At 32.7% G+C, this 21,837-nt stretch overlaps 3 protein-coding genes across 3 annotated transcripts; all 3 read left to right on the forward strand.

Annotated features, from left to right (window-relative positions):
* Positions 1-4,615: 4,615 nt before the first annotated feature.
* LOC114384070 (protein S-acyltransferase 8-like) lies at positions 4,616-11,081 on the forward strand. Its single transcript, XM_028343750.1, has 5 exons — positions 4,616-5,125; positions 6,444-6,629; positions 8,915-9,220; positions 9,345-9,578; positions 10,250-11,081. Exons 1-5 carry the CDS (start codon positions 5,084-5,086, stop codon positions 10,772-10,774), a joined length of 1,293 nt encoding a protein of 430 aa, XP_028199551.1. The 5' UTR covers positions 4,616-5,083; the 3' UTR covers positions 10,775-11,081.
* A 1,499-nt stretch (positions 11,082-12,580) lies between these two features.
* On the forward strand, positions 12,581-13,387 carry LOC114384077. Its single transcript, XM_028343755.1, has one exon. The coding sequence runs from the start codon at positions 12,682-12,684 to the stop codon at positions 13,204-13,206; it is 525 nt and encodes a 174-aa protein (XP_028199556.1). The 5' UTR covers positions 12,581-12,681; the 3' UTR covers positions 13,207-13,387.
* Positions 13,388-18,035: 4,648 nt separating this feature from the next.
* On the forward strand, positions 18,036-21,415 carry LOC114384084 (mitochondrial import inner membrane translocase subunit PAM16 like 2-like). Its single transcript, XM_028343758.1, has 4 exons — positions 18,036-18,355; positions 18,829-18,916; positions 20,311-20,444; positions 21,103-21,415. The coding sequence occupies exons 1-4, from the start codon at positions 18,353-18,355 to the stop codon at positions 21,226-21,228; spliced, it is 351 nt and encodes a 116-aa protein (XP_028199559.1). The 5' UTR covers positions 18,036-18,352; the 3' UTR covers positions 21,229-21,415.
* Positions 21,416-21,837: the final 422 nt, after the last annotated feature.

A 21,837-nucleotide genomic window follows, 5' to 3' on the forward strand; every position in this document is an offset into this window, starting at 1 on the left:
GGGACATGCATGCACTTGGGTTCTGGTGTAGGCCATGCATGATAAATCTGATCAAACTTGGATCTAGAGCATGTTATTCAAAAATCACCTCTTTCTCGATCATGGAGAAGGATGATGGGATGGTGTTTGTAGACATGGCAACTTGCAAAGAGAAAGCATGACATTGCATGACTAACATGTTGATGGTGATTTTCATGCATGTTATGCAAATTCAGACAAGAGTAATTAATGGGAGGACAGAGAAGAGGCACACACACTAGCAAGAAGGACACCCATTTTTTCCTTTGGCAAAAAAAGAGCATCTTTCTAGTTAAACGCATCAAAACAAAAGCAATTAAAGAGATGAGGCAAATTGAAGCTATGGGAGGAAAGTCTGTGAGAGAAAGGAGCAACGAATCAAATAAAAAGTAGAATAGTTCAGACTAGAAAATCTGATAAAGCTGCTACAAATCTCTGAAATTAAAGTCTCAATGTTGTAAAAAAGTACAATCGATCTCCTAGAAATTACTATAACCGTGTGTAAGCTAAACATGATTTTTTTTTATAAGATGAGCATGATTAATGTTCATGTGCGGCTATCCCCCAGCCAAAAACTCTCTGTTTTCATGAAAATATTACCACACGCTCAGACAGACTTCTTTCTTCTATCTATCACATTTTTCATAACATCGGTCCTTATGATTAATTTAAACTATTTTATTTTTATTTTTCAAGCTCACTATTTCTATGATTTTTAAATGAATTGTGTAATAAATGTTAATGTTTTCTTTTCTCTCTCTTTTTTTTGTTATCTTCTTTTAGATTGTTGGTTTTCAGGCTTTGATTGGCTCAAAGCAAACAAGTAACCTAAATAGTGTAAAATTGTGAAAATAATTATTTATGAATTAGTTATTTATTTCTTACCTAAAAACTCAAGCAAATATATTATATTTCACTTTTTTTAAGTAAAACTATTTTTATGTTGCTATATCTGGCAAATTGTGACCAATTTTTGTCACTAAATCTAGTTTTATCACCGTTGTCCACAATCGATCACAGGAAATAAGGAAGATGGCACAATAATATTTATATCAATTATTCTTGTACTTTTGTTCTATTTAAGTTACTCGATCGTAAAATTTGAATCAATCCAAATCAAGGAATTGTTAGTTTCTTTGTTTTAAGCATCTACGTCTAGAAGGAGTTTTTTTTAAAGAAGAGAGGTGCTTCAAATTTGTCTAAGTTAATTTCCTTTTAAAGTCATGAATTCATGATAGTTCGAAACATTTGACGAGAGTAATGGAACTAAATTCTTTTTAATATTTTTCGTCTCAATCTTCCTTTCATTATTCTCAAAGTCCATACTAGGCCCACAAAAAAAAAAGTCCATACTAGCACCTTCCAGTCTTCTACATGATTCGTTATATGTGTAAGAATAAAAAAATTCCTAAAATACGCTAAAATGAGAGCAAAATTGTCATAATATCTGTTAAAAAGAATGTCATAATATTAAAAAACCCTTTGGTGTTGTTTACCATCAAGCCCTAGATTTTGCTTTGTGAGGAGAAATTGTGTCTCTTCATTTGTCATAGTGCAGTTTGCAATGGCTGGGTTTCCTTTTTATGTGTTTATGCTTCTCTTATCTTATCTCTCGCAAGCATTTTTGTTTACTTTTTGGATTGTCATAAAAGAATGAAAATAGACCATGTCGTCTAGCCTGACATACATCATACCCGGGCCAAGTCTTTACAGAAAATAGGTTAAGTCAAAACTTTTAGTAAAACTTGTTTAGTTAAATATGCCATTCAAAGAATCTTTAAGTTCTAATAGATTATCCTATTTAAAAAATATAAATAAATATTTATTGTTACTATTATTATTATATTAAATTTTTTATAATGCTTTAAAATCTTATATTTATTTGTTTTATTTTAAATGTTAATTTGTTGATTTATATAAAGATTCAAGCTAATTAAATCTTATAATTAAGTCTATTGAAAAATATTTTTTTATTAGGCTAACACAATAAAACCAAAGCCAAAATGATCTTAGAGTGCGTTTGGATAGAGAATTTTAACCGATGAAAGTAATTTATCAGAGAATTTGAATTTCTGTAATTTAAAATTCATTGTTTGAATGTTTTTTATGAAGAATTTAAAATTTTGAAATTTTAAAACAGAATTTTAAACAACTAAAAATCTGGAATTTCAATTTCCTTCTAAATTGTGAGAAATTGAAATTCTCTTCTTACCGTCTTCTTCAAGAAACACCGTCTGAGCTCCTAAAATATCGATCGATAGAGGAACAACACGTATAACTAGCACACCAACCATATTTTCTCTTTTTTTTCATTCATTTTTTTCATCCTCATAATTTTAATTTTTTTTATCCAAACACAAAATTTTAAAAATAAAAGAATTTCAATTGAAATATTTGAAATTTTTATAATTTTTAATTTCTCCATTCAAACACACACTCAATTATATTGACACCACTGAGATAAGCTCATATAAGCTGCTAGCTAGAGAATAACATTAAACCAAATTCTGAACTTTTAGTTAGTGAGAAACACAAACATGCAGGCACCAGATTCATGAGAAACACAAACAACAACTATCTGAACTTATAGTTGGTGAGAACTATTATGTTCCTATTATATTTTATTGAGACAAAACGCAGAATAAAATTTCACCAACAAAAAGTGTTAAGAGAATAAGCATGAGAGATGAGTAAATTTGCACAAATATTGTCCTCTCTAAAAATGTGTCTTACCAAAAAAATGTACATTCTTTGTGATATTTGTAAACAATTAATCCATTTATTCCCTAAGCTTTCCGGGGCACCAAGATGTCTTATTTAAATTTTTTATTACAAAATATATTTTTAAATAAGTTATCATAAATATTATATTAAACATTAAAAATATACTTATATTATATAAATAAATTTAATTTAATTCTTATAAAATTTCATGCGTATTTTTATTTTTATCTTTGATATTAGATTATCACAAACTAAATCTTAAACAGATTAGTTCCATATTCTAAAAAAAAACCCGTGAACAAAAGAGACTTAAATCACGTATTTTTAATTCAGACTCTTAGTATAATCTAGTTGACTTGATCTATTTTTATCCTTATGATAACTTGCCTATGAATGTTAATACATTCTCTGAAAAGTTTAAAAATCTCGATAATTAACTAGAATACTTCTTTGTGATCATATGCAAAAAAAAAGGAAAAAAAATCTTTTTAAATAATACATCTTTGCTTTATTTTTAAATTTTGATCTTCTCTAATTTTTTGTTGTTTATGTTTATCTATTTTTTACATCAAATCTAATAAAAGATTACTGTCTGAGTGTACCAAAAGGAAGATTACGAAAATTACGGAGAACTAATAATGGTGAAAATCGAAACTGAAAGCTTCTCTCAAAGGGTAAAGCAGCCAGAAAAAGCCAAAAGCAATAGACCAAATGGCCAGGTTGGCAGTACCATTTGTGTTACTTCACCATGTTTTCTATTTATTTTTTATTTTTTGCTTTTATGTTATTTTTTCTATTCATTTCATCCCTTTCAATTCTCTCTCTCCCTCTGTCTTTAGTTTTGAAGGACGAGGTGAATGATATGATATTATGAGAGAGAAAAAATTGGACTATCTCTATCAAACTGTTGTCATGATGCCACTTAGGGTGGGTCCCAAACGCTCCAAAACGGGTTGTAACTTGCAATGATAACACCAATAATACTAATTGTAAATAATAAGAGTATTAATCTTGTAATAATAACACCACTTCTGACTGATTAATAATATATTTCAATTAAAGTCGAACAATGATCCATAAGAAAATAATCTATTATGTGAAATTGTAATCCAATCATTAAACTATTATATATAGTGTAACCAAAAGAAATTATTATATATATAAGTTTGTTCCCGTAATAATTAATTATCTTAAAAATATATCAACACTTCTTTATCTATCTATTTTGTAATTATCATAATTAAAAATCTTTGACTTTCTGGTAAATTTTTTATGTATCCTTATAAATTTCAATGCTTTAAATTGCATGTAAGATTAATTCTCATTTCAAACCTTAATCATAGATAATACTCCTCATCCTTCCTAAGAATGTAAAAAGAATTAGCTATGACAGGAATCTTTAATCTAAAATCTAATTTTTCACTTCTCTTTAAAAATATATCTGACAAGAATCAAACATAATTTTATCACTCTATTTATAGTACCTGCTAAATGATATATATATTAAGTTATGATGTTTTATTAACGAGAAATGCTAGTAAAATAAGTCTCATGCATTATTTTGAACACAATTCTTATTTCTGGTTATAATTTTGGTAGCACTCCTTTTTTCATTCAACGAGTCAATCTATTCTTATAATTTTTAATAAATTTAAATAATAATAGTAAAGTCTATATTACAGTTATCGAAAAAAAAATCTGTATTAGATAAATACTAGAATATATTGTAACACTCGTCGTTATTTATTAAACCATGTGAACTTTTTTACATTTACATTTACATACCAAATAATTAAAAGTCAATTAATAGTAATAAATGGTGAAACAGCACCCAAGAAAAAAGATGGTGAAAAATATTAATTAAAGTCATGAAAATGGGTAACGCTTCCTCCTTTCAGGTGGTGAAATTTCAGAGATTTCACATTCACTGGCGAAGAAGGGGTTTCTTCTGTTCACATAGCTCACAACACCCTGTGTCTCTTTCTTCCTTCTTCAACAGTGTTATTCTGCTGTGTTTTTTTTTTCTTCTCATTTTTTATTTTTATTTTCCCCAAAAAAACCAAACCTGCAGTTTCCGAACCCGAAAATCGCCGTCTTTCGAATCACACCACCACATACCCCCCCCCCCCCCCTTCTCTCTGTCTTGACGCGCGAGACCCTTGAAATCGTGGTGGTGGAAGCCTCAGATTTTGACCCTTCAATCGCTAAACCGAAGTACCGTTCAGTGGTGGGGTCGTTTGGGAGTGGTTGAACGCGTTGGTGATGAGAAGAAGAACTTGCATGTTTTGGGTCTGTAAAGAGTTGTTATAAGAAGGAGTTGTTGCAGCAGAGCTTCTTCTTGATGGCACCGAAGCGCGTTTATGAAGCATGGAAAGGAAGTAATGTAATGTTCTTACCTTCCCTTTTTTTCTTCTGTTTTTTTTTTCTGCTTGTTGTTCATGAATATAGCTTTTAATGTTTGACGTGTTAAATGGGTATGTGCTGGATTTGTTTTGTGAGTTGGGGGAAGAATGATTTTTTTTAAAAGGGTTTAGTAGTTTTGTGTTTTGAATTTCTGATGCTGCTGCTGATGCTGTTGGTGATCCTTGATGGTTGAAAATTTGAACTTGGGAGTGTGGTTCCAGAATTTAGGAGGTAGGGGTGTGTGTTGAGTTGGCGGAGTGAGATTATGTGCTTTGAGAATTGTGTGTCATTGAATGGGCAGTTTCGTTTCGTTTGTCTTTTGTAACGGTTGTTTATGTGAGGAAGCTTAACTTTGTGGAGTTTGAACTGATAGGGCATTGATGGTGGTTCATTGGAGGAGTTTGAAACAAGAATTTAATGTGATTAATAACTGCTCTTGGCTGGCTGCAGCTGGTTTTTGGCTTTTCTGCAGAGTTTTGTCTTTTCTAGTAGGGGAGAGAAGTGTGAAATGTGAAGCATAGGCAAATGAGAGGCGAAGATGTATAATTTGTCCTCCTTTGTTTCTTGTTCATGATGATGGGTTTTGATTTCTAATGTTGTTCTTGTTGCTTGAAAGTTGGGAGTGTAATTTTTGGAATTTAGGGACAGGTGTGTGTATGTGAGTTGAGTTGGTGGGGTGAGATTATGTGCTTTGGGAATTGTGCAACTTTGACCTATGTTTGGTTGAGAGGAAAGAAAGTGAGGGAGGAGAAAAAAGTTTGGAATTTAAATTGGAGAAAAAGTTGAAGGAAATAAAATTTTGAATTTTTATCTCTAGAAGTCGACTTTTCTTCACATTTTCTTTTGACTTTCTCTTCAACCAAACAAAGGAAATGACATTTTTACCTGTGTTAGAATGTGGTTTGGGCCTAACTCAGCCTCAAAAACTATCTCATAGGATGAGGGTTGTCCCCTATTTTTATAAACTATTCAAGCACTATCATTAGTATATGTGGGACTTGGGTTTTTTCCAATACAATCCTTCAACCCAACATTATTAGGCTTGGAGTGTGGATAACATGGTAGGTGACCCAACAATGGATCTAGGGTAGCCTCTGATATCATCATAGAATTCAAGTTTGGGCCATGGGTTTTCCCAATACAAATTAGTAAGGTTATCCTTCTGAAATGTAGCATTTACTAAATTTGTTCATGCTACTGGCTAATTTCAGTAGTGTTATTATTTAATTGACTATTTTTTGTTATAAAATTACAATCTTATTTATATCACTTCAAACTTTTCTCCTACTTTTATGCAGAAATTCCTATTTAGGGGAAGGTTGATATTTGGACCGGATGCTAGGTCTCTGCTTGTCACCTTGTTGCTGATCATTGTTCCAGTTATTGTCTTTTGTGTATTTGTAGCAAGGCATCTTCGGCATGAATTTTCTTCATATAATGCAGGATATGCTATTTTTGTGGTGGCAGTTCTCTTTAATATTTATGTAAGTTAATAGTTTTTCCATTATTTGTCATTTGATGCTTTTATACTTTTGCTTACATGAGACTTGTTAGTGTATGCCCCATGTAAGTTAATATTTATGTGGACTTGTCATTTCTTTAAAATAGGTTATTTCTTTATACATAACTTACTTACTAGTTACTACTGTCTCATCTAAATATTCCTCTTGGTTCTCCAATCTCCATTCATATCTCCCATTACTATATTTCCTCTCATAAGTAGACAATTATTTGTGTCAGCCTCATAGTTGTCAATCCCAGATAGTGGTGAGGAGTAGTTGACCGCAAAAATGCTAGCTAGTGAGGGATGGCCACAATGCCAAAGTTATGGATAAAAGATAACTATTTATTACGTACAGATAAATGCTCAAAACTAAAACAATAAAATAAAATAAAAACACTACAATTAATGACATTTTTCATTAATAAAGTCATGGTCTAGACACATGATCACCGTCAATCTAAGGCACAATTAACTCATAGGGGGCTGAGGTTCCAAGTGCCAAACATAGGAGGAAAAAAGAGTCCATGGACCATGGGCTTGGTCGGAGAAAATCATGAGGTTGAAGGGGTTTAGTCAGATGGTTTCTGCTGAAGCTCAAGACAAAAGAGGGAGAGACTAACAATTTTGGTCAAAGGAGCTTTCCAACCTAGTGCACTTCTACAGTCCTCCTCAAGCCCAAGCTATTAAGCTCTCGGCTTGCTACAAACAAACCTTGCCAAACATTGGCAAGCACAACCAAACCTAACCAAACAGACCCCAAGAACTCGTCAATCTGTGTAGGAATAAGCAAACTTGCCAAATACAAGTTGAAAGCACCAAAATTTGGTTAACATGCATGGTGGATCCACAGCCAAATACCTCCTTGGAATTATTGGAGAAAATCAGCATGTGGTACTCTACAGAACTATTGGAGAAATTTTTAGGCTACATGCATTTTGCTATGTATTGGTTGATTTACAATAAATTAAAGAGTAACCTCAATTGACCCAAAACTAAAGGAGTTACAGTTATATGTAAAAGAGGTCATACCACGTACCTTGAAAATGTACAGATAGGAGATCTTGCAGAGAAGGAACAAATTAAACAAAAATTAGAATAAACTGAGGAAAAAAATTGTAAGGTCAAGATTGAGATCAGGATTAGTTAGCAATTACAAAACCTGCTAAGGAAGTCTTTCACCCAAAAGCGGGCAGAACTGGATTCCCACATGTAGACAGATTCACCAGGTGATCATGCTTGAAACCCTTGTATTATTCCATGGAAACACTTGTCATTCTTTATAACCTGAATCCAAAGTTTAAAAATCTTTCCTGTGATAAGCACCACAAAGGATAAGGATCCATAATCAATCCCATTCACCTTCCTTTATATCTTTTATGAGCCAATACTAACTCCTGAACCGTGGCTTCTTTAAACAATTAATAAAGAGCGATGCAGTACACAAAACTACCGCTGTTGAGGGTTATAAATAAAATGAAACAAATCCTTTTTGCCTCTAAGAAATGAGATTTTCAGGATGGAATAAACAAATAAACAAATCATGGACAAATCTGAGAGATGTTTCCTTCAAACCAAGTGATCTTTTAAAGCGCGTGATCATCAGGGGGATCAAATTGATTATGAAAAACATGAGTTTAATTAGTCAATTTATTCATGAACAAGGAAAAATATTTTTTGGATACTTGAATAGATTAACTTCAAAGCAAAAATGATTTATTGTGTTGTTATAAAACTAGATGGTATTCTATCTTGTTACCTTCCATGAATAAAGAAAAAAATCTTAATAGAGAGAGGTCTTAGCATGTGGGTTTGGTCATAACTTAACCGGTGCGTGGATAATATGATGGGTAGCCCATTAATGGATCTATGATAGGCTCTGGTACCATCTTAGAGTGTGGTTTGGGCCTAACTCAACCTCAAAAGTTAGTTCAAAAGGTGAGGATTGTCCTCATTTATATATTATATCTTGGCACTATTTCTAGCCAATGTGAAACTTGGGTTTATTTGCATGAGGGGGTGTGTTTGAAAAAACCAAGTAAGAGGTTCAGATGCACACAACTTTATCCTAAGTCAATGGCATAGCATAAAAAAATGTATGATGCATCTATTGATACATTTTCTTTTCTTTTTGGTGATCACATTTTTTCACTTAGCCATCATTCTTAGGAAATACTCCTTGCTAGTTGCTAAGATATTTTGATTTTATTTAATCATTTCTGATTCCCAGGCCTTGATGCAATTTAATCCTAATATTTATGTTTATAGGTGTTGATTCTTCTCTTTCTTACTTCCTCACGTGATCCGGGCATTATCCCACGGAATTTACATCCACCAGAGGAAGAGTTCCGTTATGACTCTTCAGTTTCTGTTGATATTGGAGGACGCCAAACTCCAAGCCTTCAGTTCCCACGAACAAAAGAAGTAATGGTAAATGGCCATTCTGTGAGGGTGAAATATTGTGACACTTGTATGCTGTATCGTCCTCCTCGTTGTTCGCATTGCTCCATTTGCAACAATTGTGTTGAACGTTTTGATCACCATTGCCCTTGGGTGGGCCAATGTATTGGGCTGGTACGATAGTTTGCATTGACCATGTTCTTGATGTTATGATAACTGCTTTTTCAATTGATGTTCCTGGCTTGTTTACGTGTTTCTTGTAATTTATTTATTTGTTTATGGCTTTTCCAATTTGCAGAGGAACTACCGTTACTTCTTTCTGTTTGTTTCTTCGGCAACTATTCTATGTATCTATGTGTTTTCCATCTCAGCTTTTTACATCAAGGTTCTGATGGATCGTTATCACGGGACAGTTTGGGAGGCAATGAAAGAATCCCCTGCATCTGTTATATTAATGGCATATTGTTTCATCTCTTTGTGGTTTGTCGGTGGATTAACTGGCTTTCATTTGTACCTTATTGGCACAAATCAGGTCAGTTGATATCTTTTACATTTTTTAATATAATATCTTGTTTATCTGATTGTTCATTGTCCCTTGAGACTAACTGGTTACTACGTGAATAAAAAAGCATTAGTAGAATTGTCCTCGGTAAAATTAAATTGGAACCACTCTCTAAAAGATATTTTAATCTTCTAAATCCACCAGGTTTCTTATTTATAGGAAATCTAGTTTTTGACTTCATGTTTGGAGGATGCAGACAAAATGATGAAGTAAAACTGGACATTAAAAAAGACTCAATGATTGTACTTGAAGGTAGACAAAAATCAGGCAATGTAATGGAAAGAAATTTTGAGAAGATAATTTTAGAATCTTAAACTCATTTTTGTCCCTCATACTTTTCCTTTCATCCAAACAAATAGTAATTTTAAATTTCACAAGGTTGGTAATTCTGTGTGTTCTTCCCTCAATCCAAACTGCATTGATAGTGTAAGTCTGATCATCTTGTACCAAGATGTGAGAAGAAAGTCATCCCTTATAGTTTTTTTTCATAGTATGGAAGAAAAGGCCAAATTTTATAGAAAACCATATTCTATAAACACATAGCTTATAATAATAATACTGATTTATTTTCTGAAACTTTGATTCTTAAGAGCCCTTGTGTTTCAAGAATATCTTCATCACCTGGTTAACTTGTTTTGCAGACTACCTATGAGAACTTCCGCTACAGAGCCGATAACAGGATCAATGTTTACAACCGGGGTTGTTTAAACAATTTCCTAGAAGTATTTTGTACAAAAGTGAAACCCTCAAGGAACAATTTCCGAGCTTTTGTTCAAGAGGAGGTACCGAGGCCACCTCCTCCGGTCATTTCCCGGGAACCTGAACCAGATCTGGGTGGTGGAGATCCTCGTTCTAAAGTTGAAGATGATCTAGATATTGGTGAAGACCTGTTAAAGATATCACAGCGTCGGAATATTGAAGAAATTGACGAGGACATCCGGAGCAGAGGGAGCATTGGACCTCCCCATAATACATCTGAAGTTGATTCAGTTTTGGGTTCAGATCGCCGGGCCCCAACAATTCGATCCGAAGCAAGGCACTCGAGTGAGGGACGAAGTGAAAGCTGGGAAATTGCGTCCGAGGTCCTTTCCAATTCAAATGTAACTGAAAGCAGAAGCTATGCTGCATCAAAGGAGGTGCGCCAAAAACTTGGGGGTTCTTTTTGAGATGTGGGGTTACTTAGATATTAAAGATGGAAAAGGAAATGGTGTTTGATCAGATTATAGGAATGGGAATTGAATTGATTGAGGCATTAAGTACAAAAACTTATTTGATCTTTTTTGTGGTAAGCTTAGCTCTTTTGGAAAGAATAGAAATGTGTGTAATTTTCGAGAGACAAAGCAATAGTGTCTTTTTTCTCGTCTTTGTCAATTTTTTTTCCTACAATCAAATATGTGCATTGCATCTTTATGTGGCTTTATTCTTTGTGTAAATAACCAGTTGTGATGCTAAAATATATATCTGCATACTGTGCTTTAGGCGTTGTAAAAAACTGGTTCCTCCACTTAATGCATTTATCCATGCTACTCTGATACAATGGTGCGTTGTGATTTTGGTGACTTTGTAATGTTTGAAGAAGGTTTTTGGTTAAGTCATGTGCTTCTATGAGAAAGAAAGGAGTTCTATTTTTCATTCTGTATTAGAAATTCTATATTCCATTTCTCTCCATTGTCATGACAAATGAAACTGAAACATGGCAATTAATTTCTAATTAAGAATTTTGGACCATATAGGGGTATTAACAGTATACACGAGTATAATATCCAATTCATAAGTACAAATACCATTGTCAAGTCAAGTCTCCAAATGGTAATACTATCTATACTCTATTTTGGTAAGAAGGAATGTAGAGTGTCAGGGGATAAAGGATTAGGATCAGAGAATCACACTCTCGTGAAACAACAGTCACATTGACGTTGCCCAAGGGCATTACCATGGTCCCCATTATAACACTTGTCAAACTAACAAAAACACCTCTAGTAATAAGAAACTGAAAAACCATCATAGCAAATCGTTAGATCGTATCATCTTTGATGAGTCACTTACAAGTCAAAAATACCATTTTTGGTGGGCACATACAAATCACCTATTAGACTTGGACTAAATTTGAAGCAATACTACTTTATTTGTCTAGCGTTTTTGGTGGGTCTACATCAAGTTAGCACTATATCGCAACAAAGATCACAGCGTTGATATATATATCAAATGAGAAGAAATTCAAAATGAGAAGAACCATTAGATTATAATTAAAAAAATTGATAATTAAGATTAAAATCTCAATTTTTAATAGTTCATGGTTACCTTGACCTTGATAAGGAGAATACTATTATATAAAAGACCTATCACATCAGTTGTATGATCGATGTTTATGTAAATATAAAAAATTAAATTATATAAATGTGTTGTAATTAATCTTAAAAATTAACTTTTAGATCATTTTTTTAAATAATCAATCTTAAACATTAACTTTTTAGATTGATTCTTTAAGTGATCGGTCTAAAAAATAACTATTTAAATCAATTAAGAAAAAGAAACATAAAATACTAAAAATAAGAATAATAAGAATTTTAATCTTAGCCATCAATTTTTTTAATTATAATCTAAGGATTAAAATCAATACTTCTCATTTGACACATTCATTCTATATATATATATATGGAAAAATCAGTCTACCTACTTTAGTTAATTAGTATTTCAATTGTAAAATTTTCTCTAAAAATGAATTTTGGAGCATTCATCATTCTTCGAGATTACTATTGATAAATGGTGGCTAATATATCAGACCTTAAATGAGGGATGCCTTCGTGGGCACACAAACTGAAACTTGCTTTTCTTGCCTTTAACAATTGGAAGCTAAAAATGACAAAAAAAATCAAAAACAAAAATAGCAAAGACTTATTACCGCCCCCACCTACACCAATCATTATATATACATTACTAAAATTACACTCACTATCTAACCTACAATTTTTTAGTGACTATAAAGAGTCCCATAGTACCTAACAACATATCTTCTCCACAAGACCAAAGGAAGAACCTTGAATTCATAATTTATTTCTCCACAACAACAAAAATGAATTCATCAACACTTTTCCTTATGTTATTCACCCTTTCCTTGATCCTCATTTCTCATGCTCCTATGTCAACCTTAGGCATAACCTTGTATGAATCTCTATGCGATCAGGCTGGGCAGGACAAGGCAAGGTGCCTTGAAGTTCTCCAAGCCGAACCTCAAATTGTTGGGGCTAAAGATAATGTTGAGCTTTGCAAGTTGATCCTTGAATTTGGATTAAAAAAGGGGTTAGAGGCCCAAAGATTCCTCAAAGATGCAATGATGACAACCCCTTCACCAGCCATTGTGCAATGTGCAACTAGCCTTTATGATGGTACGATTGGATCATTCAAAAGTTCATTGAGTGAATTGGCTGAGGATGGCCAAACGGCAAATTATGATGCTAAAGTGGCTGGTGATGGACCTACAACTTGTGACATAGCCTTAAGTAATGCAAAGATCGTCAATCCTACTATTTCAGCTCTGAACAAGGACATCCTGTTGATTAGCAAACTTGCATTTCTAGCCACCGACAAGCTTCCCTAGAATCCATTAAGTGATTGTTATGTTATATATATATATAGAGAGGATAAGGGAGTTCTCGGTCTCCAATATTAATGTCCAATGTGGAGGGAGGCAAATTAATCAAAGCTTATATATTATGAATGAAGTCGTATGTATCGTCATTCCACTATTTAGTTCAATTGAATGTTTTGTTATTTAGTTATTTCAATTTCTGATTTATTTTTTTAATGGCAATTGCAAGCATTGGCTACTTTGCTTCAACAAGGAAAATTCATCAATATCATGTTTTAACATGCAATGTTAGTCATATAATGTGTGTTATGTAAAGGTGATTAAATGGTTTGGATGGGTTCAAGAAAGATAGAAGAATTTTTAAGTCATTACAAGTGCCAGAAGGTATTATCATTAAAAAAAAATATAGCAGGAAGAGGATTTTTTGACTGATAAAAATTGGGTTGAGATCTTCTACAATGACTTTTTCACTGCATGAGAAAAAAATATTATAAAGTTGTGCATAATATTTATGAATGGATGAGATGGAAATATTTTATTCTCTCATATTAATTTTCAATGGAGAGAACTCAATCTTAATATCTATTCCATCTTTTAGGATAAAATACTAAAATAGAATAGTTTTTTGCATAACTATGATATTAATAGAAGTTTGCTATGCACACACATGTATATATATATATATATATATATATATATATATACACACAAAGATACCTTATGTGTGCGCGCACACAAAGAAAAAAATAATTGTTTTTGTCTTTTTTATCATTTTTTATAGGAAAAAAAGTAAAATAAGAAAGCAAAATCCAGATACAACTTATATTATTTTTCACTTAACATATTTGAGAAAATAAATCCTTTAGTTTTAGTGCGGAGGATAATGCGGCTCAGACCTTAGCAGGTTGCCTGTCGAGGAGGAGTAGAGTATTCAATCCATCCCGCCAACCCTTGGAGCCACAAATACGACATGATGGCTTGGAAAGGTTAGTCCACCTCTACTTTATTTAACACACATATAAAACCTATAACCTTTGTTGAACAATTCTCAATCTTTGCTGATCTTTGAAGTATAAATTTTTATTTTCCTTTTTTGCTCTTTGGATCAACCAACTTTAGTAAACAACATGATTCGTTGCTAAATAAATTTCTATTATAATTGATGCTTGTCAAATGGGTTGACATTTTAAAATTAGGCATTCAAGTGAGAGAATGTGAGAACTTTACTTAGTTTTTAGTTTTTTTTAGTAGTTGAAAAGTTTGTTTGATTATTTGTTAAATAATTTTTTTAATAACTTTTAGCGTTTTATGAGATGTCACCTAAAGTAATATTTTTTAAAATATTAGTTTCCAATTTTTAGCTTTTTATATTTTCCTTCATTTGTATTCTCAATGTATTTGTTAAATTTTCTTATTATTCTTTTTAAATAAATCATGATTTTATTTTATTTTTTTTATCATTTTACATTTTTTAGTTACTTTAACAACTACTTTTATCAAAAACTTATAATTTAATAAAATAATTTTTTAGTTATCAACTAACTTTTTCAGTTTACAACTAATTTTTCAACTTCCAACCATCTATTAATTTTATTGAACACTTATTATATTAATAACCATATAAAAATTCTTTAAAAAATTATAATTGTCCACACAAGATAAGATAAGAGTGATTTTTTAACAAGTTAAGTGGAGAGAGAAAAAAGATAATGAGTATTTTTCTCTTTTACATCTCTTTTGTAGACTTGTTCCATAGTTTAGTCTCTATCAAAATTTTAAGTTTTTTTCTCAGTTGTTGCATTTCTTTTATACTATTCGTAAGTCTTTGTAAAATCAAATATAGAATTAGTAGTTGGTTTAATTAAATTTTTCATACCTAAAATATAGTTCGTTTTCAAAAAACTATCTAACATTCATGTTTTTTCCCTAGATACCTGAAAAAATTTTGCATTACATTTTAGTACATGTCATTAGTCTGCATTCATTAAGTGATGACGTGACAAACGAAGTGTCACATCATCACACCTACTCACTAAACAAGTAGGCATAGGCGCATCCACGTCAGTCATTTATGTTTTTTTTTTAATTTTTTAAAAATGAAAGCAAAAAAAGGGAGGCATCATCATCTGTGGTGGTGCATGAGACGGTGCTAGAGCAACTCGGGAATGAAAAGAGTTACTTTGACAAAACTAGTCCACGACATTTAAATGTAGGTTCTTAATCTCTCCATATTCACCAAAGGCATTTTGCAAATCATCCTCTTACGCCTCCTCGTGCATGCCAATGACCAAAATTATGTTTCAAATTTCTAGCAAAGCTAAAAAAATGAAAGGTGTGGGTTTGAATACATGTTTCGCTAAACCAATGCAAGGATCCGGGAAGTGAGTTTGTGATGAAGAAAGCACAAAATAATCTGAATGGCCATAACAGTGTTTTTTCGACGCAAGGCATCGTTGATGTCGATGACAATGTCGAGATCAACGGGGAGGAAGCGGGGGGGGAGGGGGGGTGTGCTAGAGCAATCCTTCGTTGGACAATAAGGCTTCGAGCAACTGAGAGACGAGAGTGAAGAGAAAGTGAACGAGAAGGATGTCAGGTTTAGTGTTGTGGGAGGAATAGAGTTGGGAGAAGTGAAGAAGGTGATGGATAGCGGCCATGACTTGGTGATAATTGGGGAAGTGGATGTGGAGGGGAGAAGGCATGGCGGCTCAGGAGGTCCACGTAGAGAGTGTAGGCAGCACTATGGGACCACGCGGGCAGAGAGGATGGATAGGACTAGGAAGGGAGGGATGAGTCTAGCGGACATGGCTTTCTTGGGGAACTTCCATGTAATGGGCACATGATTGTCGAAGCAGATGTGGGAGACCAGGCGGTGGGGCAGGTCGATGGAAGGGAGGGAGACATCGGTTGAGTTGACGGTGCGCTAACCTAGACTAACCATAGAATAATGTATCTCTTCTTCTCGTACGACCACTTAGTTACTTCCATAACTTCGTGCACGAGTTGCTCTGGTGCCACCTCTAACGCCACCACGGATGATACTGCCTCCCTTTTTTGGCTTTCATTTAAAAAAAATTAAAAAAACATAAATTATTGATGTGGATGCACATGTGCCTACTTGTTTAGTGAGTAGGCGTGATGATGTGACACTTTTTCTGCCACGTCCTTACTTAACCGATACAGACTAACGACATATGTTAAAATGAAACGCAAATTTTTTTAGGTATTTAGAAAAAAATGAATGTTAAGTAGTTTTTTTTAAAATGAACTATATTTCAAGTTTGATAAACTTAATTAAACTTGAGTAATTTTATGTAAATCAATCATACTCATATATATATATATATATATATATATATATATATATATATATATATATATATATATATATTATTTTTTTCTAGATATTTATACACCTACTTGTATTTGTTTTTGTAAAATGAAAAAATAATAAAAATATATTAAAATTATAGAAAGATTTTTTTTAATAAATTACAAATCTAATATCCATGACATGGATTATTTCACTAGTTATAAATTTAGCAAATGATATTAAACAAAAACAGAATTAAACAAATGATAGGCATTAAGATTTAAACATTTTTCATATAATAATTATAATGATAGTTTATTTTATTCTATTTAAGGACTAAAAGTCTAAAAGAAGAATCGGTGCCAAGATCAACTTTCTAATTTAATATTAGGATCTAAGTCTAACTAAGGGTGGGTAAGCGGGTCGGCCCGTTCCGCGTAAAGCCCACTCGCATAAGTTCACATTGACAGCGAATCGGGTCAATTCGCGCCCCACTTCTTACACAAACTAAATAAATTGGTCCGCCCCCGCTCTGCGGGTCAAAGGGCCAGTCCGCGGGACTAGTTTTAAAAAAATTTCAATTGTAATAAAAATACAATACAATCAAATTAAGTTCAATACAGATGTAAATAAAATTTCAATAATTAGTCAATTACATCAATAAAATAAATAATGTCTTACCAAAAGAAAAATCCAACCAATAAATCTAAAATATAAAATTTAAACATCTTCAATAATAAATGATTCCATATTTGAGCATTCTCCATCTCCACATTTAAGAGTACAACAATGAATCAACCCCAACAAAAATAGGATAAAAAGATAGAAGAGATGTACTTTGCGTGATGGCGCGGTGGTGGGCCAAGGATGTGACGTATGACTTGCGCGTGTAAAGTGTTTTTAATCTGCTACAATGATAACGACTAAATATGATGTGAGCTATTTTTTATAATAAAAATATATTAAAATATTTTTAAAAATGTTTATTTAACAATTATTTTTAGCTTAAATGATAAGAATTGATATTTTTATTATTTAAGACTTGCAGATATGAAAAAGATAAATTAAAAGAAAAAAGTTCGAGAAAATATCAAAAAAGAAGATTTTTAACATGTTATCATTTATCTTTTTTATTTTAATCTTTTATTTCTGTTATTTTTTTTTCTTATCTTATCCTTTTTTATCTTTATCATCTTTTAATTTAAATCTTTTATTTTTATCTTTAAATCTTTATTTTATCTAATATATTTCTTTATCTGTTATTCTAAAAGAAAAATTTAAAGTGAAAAAGAAAAAATTAAACTTAATATGATTGAATCAGGTCACACAAATCAAACCTAATACTAAATGTGGACAACCCATAAACCCACGGGTCAAACCCGTGTTGATTAAACGGGACCGATCAAAAAATATGACATACTGATGGACTATAAATTGTCCGTTTACCCACCCCTTAGTCTAACCAATCAGTGCTAACATTGTTTAGCATTTGCCTTAAAGTTAATTGCCATTAATTAGTTTAGTAATTACTTTTATGTCTAGTTTAGTAATTGTACCGGTTCCAGAATTTTCTAAACATCGTACTGTGTTTGAGGCGGAGAATACTCCAACAGTTCCCAAATTGAAACCCTAGCATCCTCCATTGCCGCCATCTTTCACCACGCAGCTTTTGTTATAGCAAAAGATTGATCTTCTCTTCTTCGTCTTTACCCACACGTCAAGTCACTTCTTTTTAAACTCAATTTTCGGTCCCCTCCCCTAGCTCTATATTTTCTCATTCGCAGAGAAGAAAAATCGAAGCGTGTGGATTAGAAAGGGGTTCATTTTGCTGATTCTCTAGCTATGGTACCTCCCCCCCCCCCCCCCCCCCTCTCTCTCTTTGCTGTTTCTTCTATCTATTTTGCTTGCTGGGTTTCAAGGGAAACGGAAATTTGTGTGTTCTTTGCTGTTTAGATTATGTGCGTAAAGGGAATTATAAATATTCTTTCCTTTGATTTTTTTTCTCTATTGTTTCGTAAGATTTAGAGGTAGGATTGTAAGAGGGTGCTTCGATTTTTTTATTTTTTTTTTGTGTAGCCAACCTAGATTGATTTATTTTTTCATTGTATAAATAAGTTGTGATTTCTGTGTTGGCATTGCTCAGTTTGCTGGGGGTGTCGTGGTTTCAAGACACAGATTAGGGTTAATTGTTTTGATGTATGAAATATGAATCATATGGAAACATAAAAATAAAAAAGAGAAAAGTATGATTGAGGTGATTTTGAAGAAGGGGGTTTAATCTGGTATCTTTAAAATTTTAACTTAATTATTTCATGCAGGCCGCTAAGATTCTTGCAAACTTGATTGTAATGGGTGGAGGAATCTTGGCAAGAGCAGTTGTTCAGGCATATCGTCAAGCGCTTACTAGTAAGCCTTTCAGATTTTTCGATTCTGAATAGATTTGTGATTTGTTTGACAAACATAATTTCATGCTAATTTACTGTTCAATACTCTGATTTCTAGGTGTTTGGTTTATTTGCTATCGTTTGTTTCTTTGGATATATAAATGTTGCTTAAATTGTTGCAGGGGATTTCATGGGCTGGGGGGGAGGGGGGTAATAAAGTTCACAAGTTCAAATTATTGCAAAGGAATATTCTGTATGAAATTCCGGGGGGCAATTAATTACATACCTATGGTAAGTGATGCCCTCTCCTTCAGCCAGTGTTGAATGAAATCCTAGTTTCTTAGAGTTGAGTAGCATATTGTGACAAGAGCTGATGAGAGGGTTATAGTCAACTTCTAGATCATTACAATTGTTCTCTAAGGGGTTGTTTGACAAGCCACTTGAGAAAAGGGATTAGATGCAAAAGAGCTTTGAGTGATTCAAATCTTCACTCAGCTTCAAATATGTATTCATATATAAATGTCAAATCAGAAGTACAATAGGACAAAAGAGGGACTACAGTCTGTATCCCTATGACAGAAAAGTTACAGCCGAGGAAAAAGGCAAAAATAAACTTTTGTAAGATATTAAAGAGGGTAATTTTCTAACCATAAAGGGATCACTTGTTGAGATTCCAAAGGAGAAGTTGGATGTCAATACTGAATGCTACTCAATGCCATGTGATCATGCCTTTCATCAACAATGTATTGTATGTTGACTATGAACTAATCACGTGTCGCAATCCTTTGTTACACTTACACGGTTACACCTCCACATGTCCGAAGATTTTCCATTGCCTTAAACATATCCTTGCTCATTTCAACATATGCTACACTCATGTTGCAAAAATTTACTGTGTACATATTATAAGGGACTTTATTATTGGCTTTCTTAAATCTATAGATATTTTAAGGTCTAACTTTTTACTGTGGTTCCTTTATCTGTTATCAAATTTTTTTATATTTCCTTTGTTCATAAAGAGCTGGAAGTTGCATATCCTTCATTCATTAGACATTATTTTTCTCTTTAGATTTCATTAATGAGGATAGCAAGCTAAGCTATTTTCTCATGTTGAAGTCTGACAATATGCAACATTGTTTTTAAACAGCTTAGGTCTCCAAGTATTGCAATATAACATCTGATACTGAACGGAACAAGTTTACCAAAGTAGTTCCTCCTTTTTCTCCTTAATTTCATGGTCTTTGTCAAATATCTTATTTATTTACTCTGATACATCATACACTTAATTTGTTGGTTCCTTTATTTTTTTCTCACAATGTCTTGGCCAATTTTCTCTCTCACTCTGTACACATAGACACAACAATGCAGCGGTTCTAGATCTTCTCATTTTCTTAACATTATGTTATGTTATTGCAGATGCCTCAAAAAATGGTGTTGCACAAGAGACAATTCAAAATACTATGCGCAGAGCTAGCAAGGTGATGACAGAGCAAGAGGCTAGGCAGATTCTTGGTGTTACCGAGGAAACTCCCTGGGAGGAGATTATCAAGGTTAGTATATCATCTTTGTTGTGGGTATATTACCCATTTGTTTTCGAATTTATCACTTCTAAAGTGGGGAATGCATTTGGAGGATGAAGTATACTGTTATAGCCTTCAATTGGAAAATCAATAGCTAATATGTGATAAAAGCTTATTTATTATATATTAAGGTTAACGATGTTTTTCGCCCCCTATAAAATTGCCAATTTTTGGTTTTTTCCCCTTACTTTTAAAACCCCCATTTCTCGTCCCTGTATTTCCTGCATACTAACTTTTGTTTCTCTGTCTAACTCTGTTAAGTTACTTTACAATTATTTGATGATCTATGTATAACAAGGGAGGTGGAATCTGTGTGTTTCATGACTACAGGGCTGGTTAGAAAGATCACCAAGTAACTGTACAGTAACTTAACAAAATTAGACTAAGGGACGAAAGTTTGGATATTTAAAAGGGACGACAAGGGGTTTTAAAAGACAGGGAAAACCAACAATTGGCAAATTTACAGGACGAAAAACACTATTAACCCTATATATCATGATACTAAAATCCATTTGATTTTTCAATTAATGGTTATAACTTTGCACTTGTTTTGCTGAAGTATACCCTTCACATCATAGGAGCTAAATTATTCTTTTAATAATTGCTTAAAATATTTCTTGCCATGCAGAAATATGACAATTTGTTTGAGAATAATGCCAAAAATGGGAGTTTCTACCTCCAGTCCAAAGTTCATCGGGCCAAGGAATGTCTAGAGGCAGTTCAACAAGGCAAGAGCCAGGGTACCCCTAGTTGAGAACTTGCATTTTCACCATTTTATAACCCTTGTGTAATCATTTTTGCCTCCAAGTTGTTGTATACTATTTGCATAATCAGAAGTTTCTGAACTAAATTTTATTATTATCAAAATTGTAAATGATTAGTTTGGGATTGACTGCCAATAAAGGCTACTATAAAATGAAGTTACATTATTATTTTTAACATGATTAAAATTAGAATGTGGTAAAAAAATAGTTGTACGTTTCATTAACTTGATTGATGTCAGAATTTTTGTATCTTTCACTTTCGGTTTATCATTGCTAATATTCACACTCCAGAAGTGTTCACCTTCATCGTCTTCTGCAAATGCAGTTACACTAAATGACATGTATTTATTGTTTTCATCATCTTTGTTGTGTGGGTTTGAATGTTACTAATGTGATAATCTTGCATTTTATTGAGACTTAAATGCTCTTTAAGTTTTGATATAAATCTTGACCTTAATGAGCTTCGAGGATTTTATTCAACTAAACTTTTATTTATAAATAAAAATTAGTAAAAAAGTTACAAATGCAATACGAAGCACTGAACATTTACAATATAAAGTTTCGGGTAATCTATTAAAAAAGCAATAAAAAGCTTCAGA

The sequence above is a fragment of the Glycine soja genome, chromosome 2 (assembly GCF_004193775.1).
Source record: "Glycine soja cultivar W05 chromosome 2, ASM419377v2, whole genome shotgun sequence".
Taxonomy (NCBI): domain Eukaryota; kingdom Viridiplantae; phylum Streptophyta; class Magnoliopsida; order Fabales; family Fabaceae; genus Glycine; species Glycine soja.

What these genes read in the sequence shown, in the direction of transcription:
- LOC114384084 (XM_028343758.1), top strand. An exon ending in ATATCGTCAAGCGCTTACTA is followed by an intron (nt 18,917 to 20,310) that starts GTAAGCCTTTCA and finishes ATGTTATTGCAG; the next exon opens with ATGCCTCAAAAAATGGTGTT. An exon ending in CCTGGGAGGAGATTATCAAG is followed by an intron (nt 20,445 to 21,102) that starts GTTAGTATATCA and finishes CTTGCCATGCAG; the next exon opens with AAATATGACAATTTGTTTGA.
- LOC114384070 (XM_028343750.1), top strand. Translation starts at nt 5,084, where the DNA reads ATGGCACCGAAGCGCGTTTATGAAGCATGGAAAGGAAGTAAT. An exon ending in CAGTTCTCTTTAATATTTAT is followed by an intron (nt 6,630 to 8,914) that starts GTAAGTTAATAG and finishes TTATGTTTATAG; the next exon opens with GTGTTGATTCTTCTCTTTCT. An exon ending in ACCTTATTGGCACAAATCAG is followed by an intron (nt 9,579 to 10,249) that starts GTCAGTTGATAT and finishes CTTGTTTTGCAG; the next exon opens with ACTACCTATGAGAACTTCCG.
- LOC114384077 (XM_028343755.1), top strand. Translation starts at nt 12,682, where the DNA reads ATGAATTCATCAACACTTTTCCTTATGTTATTCACCCTTTCCTTGATC.